At 45.4% G+C, this 6,474-nt stretch overlaps 1 protein-coding gene across 1 annotated transcript; it reads right to left on the bottom strand.

The window, feature by feature from the left end:
• Positions 1-4,538: 4,538 nt before the first annotated feature.
• On the bottom strand, positions 4,539-6,164 carry LOC120024989 (potassium channel subfamily K member 15-like). Its single transcript, XM_038969404.1, has 3 exons — positions 5,882-6,164; positions 5,246-5,527; positions 4,539-4,876 (listed from the first exon to the last, which is right to left on the bottom strand). The coding sequence occupies exons 1-3, from the start codon at positions 6,162-6,164 to the stop codon at positions 4,539-4,541; spliced, it is 903 nt and encodes a 300-aa protein (XP_038825332.1).
• Positions 6,165-6,474: the final 310 nt, after the last annotated feature.

Genomic DNA, 6,474 nt, shown 5'->3' with positions numbered 1-6,474 from the left:
CACCACCTGGGGGTGGCCCGTCAGAAAGTCCAGGACCCAATTGCACAGGGTGGGGTTGAGACCCAGAGCCTCAAGCTTGATGATGAGCTTGGAGGGAACTATGGTGTTGAATGCTGAGCTGTAGTCAATGAACAGCATTCTTATATAGGTTTTCCTTTTGTCCAGATGGGATAGGTCAGTGTGCAGTGTGATGGCGATTGTGTCATCTGTGGACCCGTTGGGGCGGTATGCAAACTGAAGTAGGTCTATGGTGGCCGGTAAGGTGTAGGTGATATGATCCTTGACTCATCTCTCAAAGCACTTCATGATGACAGAAGTGAGTGCTACGGGGAAGTAGTCATTTAGTTCAGTTATCTATGCCGCCTTGAGTACAGGAACAATGGTAGCCATCTTGAAGCATGTGGGGACAACAGACTGGGATAGGGAGCGATTGAATATGTCCGTAAACACACCAGCCAGCTGGTCTGTGCATGCTCTGAGGACACGGCTAGGGATGCCGTCTTGGCCAGCAGCCTTGCGAGGGTTAACACATTTAAATGTTTTACTCAAGTCAGCCACGGAGAAGGAGAGGGGGGGATGCGGTCCTTGTTAGCAGGCCACAACGGTGGGTGGCACTGCATTATCCTCAAAGCGGGCAATGATGGTGTTTAGTTTGTCTGGAAGCGTGACGATGGTATCCCGGAGGAGGTCTCCTGGAGGAGACCTATTGTTTTCTCTTTGTTATTTAAACACCCTTGAAACCGAGCTAATCCAACTCTGTCCATGTCTGATCTGTGTAAACATCTTGACCAAACCCTGTTATCTGCAACACTAACTAAGATGTTTGGTGCAGTATACTGTATCTCAAGTGAAAAAATTTGCATGAAAACTGGTCATCTCTCCTTGAATACCAACAAACACTTCATGTTCCCACTCCCACTGGGAGTAGTACTGTTAATCAATCACTAATGAAGGGGCGTTGACTTCGGCTGCCAAATTTCTACTTGCCTGAAGAAAAAATTGTGTGCACAAACAGCCAGGGAAAAAATTATGAAGATCAAAACTAACCAAAACAGCACAAAATGTTGTCATATATGTGCAAACTGTTTCGACTGGGAAGCATACAGTAAGCTTTAACCGGCGATACCTGCTGATGTTTTGGCGGTGTCAGAGGTGTAACTGCGTTGGAGCTGTCAAATCGGTGAGCAGCTACTCTTGATCATTGCCACAACCACACCCATCCCAGTCGCGGAAGTTCAGAACGAGAGTGTAGGCTATATAGAAATAATTATGCTCAAATTGAAATCATTAAATAACTAGGATTTCTATGATTTATGATTTTTATTCTGATCTCCATTAGCTGTTGAAGAAGCAGCAGTGATTGTTCCTGCGGTCCACACAGAACAAGACAAAATACAGAACACTAATGGACAAGAACAGTAACACAAATTTTAACTAAGAACACTGACTAAATAACAATAGGACTAAGCAACCTAATCGAGGTGTAGATTACGTGCAAATCAGCTGATGATAACAGACTGGAAATAAGCTGCAGGTCACAGGTGACATCATAGAGGAATGTCTGAGACGTTCAGTGGGCCCACCTGTGTCTGTCTCTCTCTCCCTCGTTAGTGTTTCCTATCCTCATGATGTAGTCTATACCTAGAGTTCCAAAACTATGGGGATGAAACGTACAGATGTTGATAAGTCTATTCATACAAAACGTAAAGATTTGTTTTATAATTTACATGCAATGTAAGCTATTGCTTAAAATAAGCAAATGATTGCAGGTCTGGGGCGCATAAGTTTTCCTCTTGTATGGAAAACATTTCCTCCATCATAATGCCCATATTTTAAACATTTGTGCATTCGTCAAGAAATCCTATACTACAAGCAGTGATCTTCTTTAGAGAAAAGAAACAGTTTGACGATGTAGTACATTTTATTTCATAACTTTTTTACTTAACTTTTTATTTAACCTTTATTTAACTAGGCAAGTCAGTTAAGAACAAATTATTATTTACAATGACGGCTTACCCTGGCCAAACACGGACGACGCTGGGCCAAAAGACTCCCAATCACGTCCGGATGTGATACAGCCTGGAATCAAACCAGGGACTGTAGTGACTCCTCTTGCACTGAGATGCAGTACCTTAGACCGCTATACCTGAGTAAATAATGTATTTATCTGTGTCATAGAAAACAATACAATTAAAAAATATAATGCAGAATAGGATACCTGTAAAAGCTACATATTGACTGGAAAAAAATTAACAAACTACATGGTCAAAAGAATGTGGACACCTGTTCGTCAAACATCTCATTCCAAAATCATGGGCATTAATATGGAGTTGGTCTCCCCGTTGCTGCTATAACAGCCTCCACTCTTCTAGGAAGGCTTTCCACTAGATGTTGAAACATTGCTGCGGGGACTTGCTTCCATTCAGCCACAAGAGAATTAGTGAGGTCGGGCACTGATGTTGGGCGATTAGGCCTGGCTCACAGTCGGCGTTCCAATTCATCCCAAAGGTGTTCAATGGGGTTGAGGTCAGGGCTCTGTGCAAGCCAGTCAAGTTCTTCCACACCGATCTCGACAAACCATTTCTGTATGGACCTTGCTTTGTGCATGGGGGCATTGTCATACTGAAACAGGAAAGGGCCTTCCTCAAACTGTTGTCACAAAGTTGGAAGCACAGAATTGTCTAGAATATCATTGCATGCTGAAGCATTAAGATTTCACTTTACTGGAACTAAGGGGCCTAGCCCAAACCATAAAAAACAGCCCCAGACCATTATTCCACCAAACTTTACAGTTGTTATTATGCATTGGGTTGCGTTCTCCTGGCATCCTCCAAAACCAGATTCTTCCGTCGGACTGCCAGATGGTGAAGCGTGATTCATCACTCCAGAGAATGTGTTTCCACTGCTCCTGAGTCCAATAGTGGAAAGCTTTACACCACTCCAGCCGATGCTTGGCATTGCGCATGGTGATCTTAGGCGTGTGTGGAGCTGCTCTGACATGGAAACCGATTTCATGAGGCTCCCGACGAACAGTTCTTGTGTTGCAATCGAGGACAGAAGATTTTTACCCTCTACAGTGGTTCCTCCGTTAAAAGTTGTGTCATACTGCAGCATTCTGTGGCACGTTATCAAATTGTAAGCCATTTTTTCTGTTAATGCAAGTTAGTGCTAGTTTGACCACCAGAGGGATCTTTGAGAAGCATTTGATAGTCTTCCATATTGGCATTACCAGAGAATTTAAAACCTTTTTTGTAATAGCATAGTATATGGGATTGATTTTAAGAAATTTGGCTTAATTGATTAGATTAATATTATGGTGTTTATATTCTGAGAAAAAGGAAAAAGTACAACGTGACATCGGCAATACAGTACTGGGCTATTTAGCTAAAGAAACCCTGTGTCGTGCGGGCAGGGCACGTGGGAGACCGCGGTTCAATTCCCCGACAGGGAGGAAGGAGTATGCTGTCCTTGTAAATAAAAATGTGTTCTTAACTGATTCCATATGTGTTATTTCATAGTTGTGATGTCTTCACTATTATTCTACAATGTAGAAAATAGTAAAAATATAGAAAAATCCTGGAATGAGTAGGTGTATCCAAACTTTTGACTCGTACTTGCTTAATTAATTTGATTAATATTAGGGTGTTTCTATTTCAAGGAAAATGAAAAACCCTCTGGGTTTCCGTTAGGATGGAATGGGAAATATGGCGCTGTACAACGTGACTGTCAGCAGTACAGTACTGGGCTATTTAGCTAAAGAAACCCTGTGTCGTGCGGGAAGGGCACCCGGGAGACCGGGGTTCAATTCCCTGACGGGGAGGAAGGAGTAGGCTGTCCTTGTAAATATGAATTTGTTCTTAACTGATTCCACATGTGTTATTTCACAGTTGTGATGTCTTCACTATTATTCTACAATGTAATGAGTGCTCTAACTCCCCCTTGTGGTGGTCTGGAGCAGTGAAGCCGTGACGCTGGGTACCTCTAAGCCCCGCGGTATAAACGTACAAAATTTTAAAGGAGGAACCACTGTATGCGCTTCAACACTGCAGTCCCTTTTTGTGAGCTTGTGTGGCCTACCACTTCACGGCTGAACCGTTGTTGCTCCTAGATGTTTCCACTTCACTATAACAGCACATACAGTTGACCAGGACAGCTCTAGCAAGGCAGAAATTTGACAAACTGACTTGTTGGAAAGGTGGCATCCTACTACGATGCCACGTTCAAGGCACTGAGCTCTTTAGTAAGGCCATTCTAGTGCCAATGTTTGTCTATGGAGATTGCATGGGTGTGTGCTCGATTTTATACACCTGTCAGCAACAGGTGTGGCTGAAATAGCTGAATCCACTTATTTGAAGGGATTTCCATATACTTTGTATATATAGTGTAGAAGCACAACCTAAAATCTGTAAATGTGACCTTTTTGGAAAAGCATACACAATTTGTTCCACCTGCAGAGAATCAGAGTAACATCTCTGGCTGTAGTGTAGATAAGAACAAAGACCACTTTAGTCCAGAGTGAGTCCCAACAATCCAAGCAGCTATACTGACTTCCTCCGTGTGTGAGGGCTGCTCATCCCCAGGAAAAGGGCATCGCTGCTGGGGAAGGACTGGGTTGAGGTGCCCCTGGAGCTGCAGGAGGCTCCATCCACCCTGTAGGAGATGGAGTTGTAGAAGACAGGGTTGCTGTGGCAGCCTGAGTGCTCACAGTGGGCCGGAGAGGGGCTGTCACAGGCAACCAGCCTGAAGCACATACAGGAGCAGAGGGCGCTGATGCGGGACTCAGGATGCTTAGCAGGGTCCCTGACCCCAGGGGTCTCTCTACGCTCCTCAGATGGAGAGGGGATGAGATTGGTACGACTGGTGCCTCCCTCCATGGGCAGGGAGAGGTTACAGCGGCTACTGTTCCCATTCTCAGCTCCAAACCGTTCTATCCCATCAGCTCTGTCCCATACTGATGCTTCCACATCTGCCTCCTCCTCCCCCACCTCTCCACCCCCTGTCCTCTTAGGCACTGCTGGCTTTTGCTCCTCCGCCTCCAGGCTCCTGGTTGCCTCCTCTGTGCTGTAGGTGAGGAAGCGTAGCACCACCAGGTTCAGGAAAGCCCCGATCACTGCCAGCCCCACCAGGATGTACATGAAGCTAAAGGCCACATAGGGAGTCCTCCTCTGGAGGACCTCCTTCTTCTGCAGGGCCACAAAGTCCCCGAAGCCGATGGTGGTGAGCGTGATGAAACAGTAGTAGTAGGCATGGAAGAAGGTCCAGCCCTCAAAGTGGGAGAAGGCTGCTGCCCCGACACAGAGGGTGCTCATGCAGGACAGGAGGCCCACCAGCACCATGTTCCCCATGGACACATCAGTCTTCCGTAAGCCCATGCATTGCTTGAGCCTGCAGAGGAGGTAGCGGACAAACGTGTTGATCCTTTCCCCCATGCTCTGGAACATGACCAGTGTCAGAGGGATACCCAGAACTGCATAGAACATGCAGAATACCTTTCCAGCATCAGTGCTTGGAGCAGCATGACCATAACCTGCAGAACAGAATCATATCAAAGTTATAGACACATCATATGTGTACATTAACACAAACAACACACACACAGTAAATATTTTAAATAACCCAAAGAACAGTAGTCTCTTTAACACAATCCCCATAACGGCATTATCATAACTGCCGGTTTCACTAATAATTTAAACAAGAGTTCAGCTTCAGCACCATGGTAAGCGCCATAAGAGTGGAGGAAATGTTCAAACATATTTGGTGTATGGATGCATGGATGATTCATGTATGGATGATTTCACTTGCAGAGCAAAGAAACCACATAAACAAAGAGTCCAAGACTTGCTTGGGACATATTTCTAAACGGCATAGCAAAATTAGTTACCTATCGTTGTGATGACGGTGATAGCAAAGTAAAAGGATCCCGCGAATTTCCACTGTCTCCCCGCGCGATGGGGCTCCGACTGTAGAACCACTCTCTCGATCTCCCGGTAGTCGTCATCGGTAAATCCGTACTTCTTCTTCAGCTCATTGCGTTTCTGTTCCAGGATCTTCTTCCTCGAGTTCTCGGTCTCTGATTCGAGGGCGTCGAACACCGCGGCTCCCACAAGCAGGTAGGATAGCATACACAGGATGAGAGAAAGGGTCCGAATGTTCTGCGCCTTCATTCTCACTTCGAGCGAACTCGAGTGGGCACTGAGAGGTGGGAGGGTGTGTGATAAGGAAGAGAGACAGTAGGTGTACGCGCAAGTTATGTCATGCAAGCCTTGACCAACACAGCCTTGCTAATTATAGGAAGAACGATCCTACACCTGTTTTACTGCTTGTTGTCCCTCTGTTATTATCTTAGGCTACTTGAAGAAAAGTGCTAGGCCCTACAGGTGATTAAACAGGCACAGTTTTTTTTTTGCATAATTTTCCCCTATTTGATCAAAGCGCGCACATAGCCACATTCACCAAACAGTTTTGGGGCCTGGC

Source organism: Salvelinus namaycush, chromosome 2 (assembly GCF_016432855.1).
Source record: "Salvelinus namaycush isolate Seneca chromosome 2, SaNama_1.0, whole genome shotgun sequence".
Lineage (NCBI taxonomy): Eukaryota > Metazoa > Chordata > Actinopteri > Salmoniformes > Salmonidae > Salvelinus > Salvelinus namaycush.
The sequence above is the reverse complement of the archived record's forward strand: the minus strand, read 5'-3'. Positions and strand labels throughout refer to the sequence as shown.

Coding starts and splice junctions, on each gene's coding strand:
- LOC120024989 (XM_038969404.1), bottom strand. CDS start 6,164: ATGAAGGCGCAGAACATTCGGACCCTTTCTCTCATCCTGTGTATGCTA. Junction 5,528..5,881: donor CACCGTCATCACAACGATAG/GTAACTAATTTT, acceptor TCTGTTCTGCAG/GTTATGGTCATGCTGCTCCA. Junction 4,877..5,245: donor GGGCTGGACCTTCTTCCATG/CCTACTACTACT, acceptor ACCTCTCCCTGC/CCATGGAGGGAGGCACCAGT.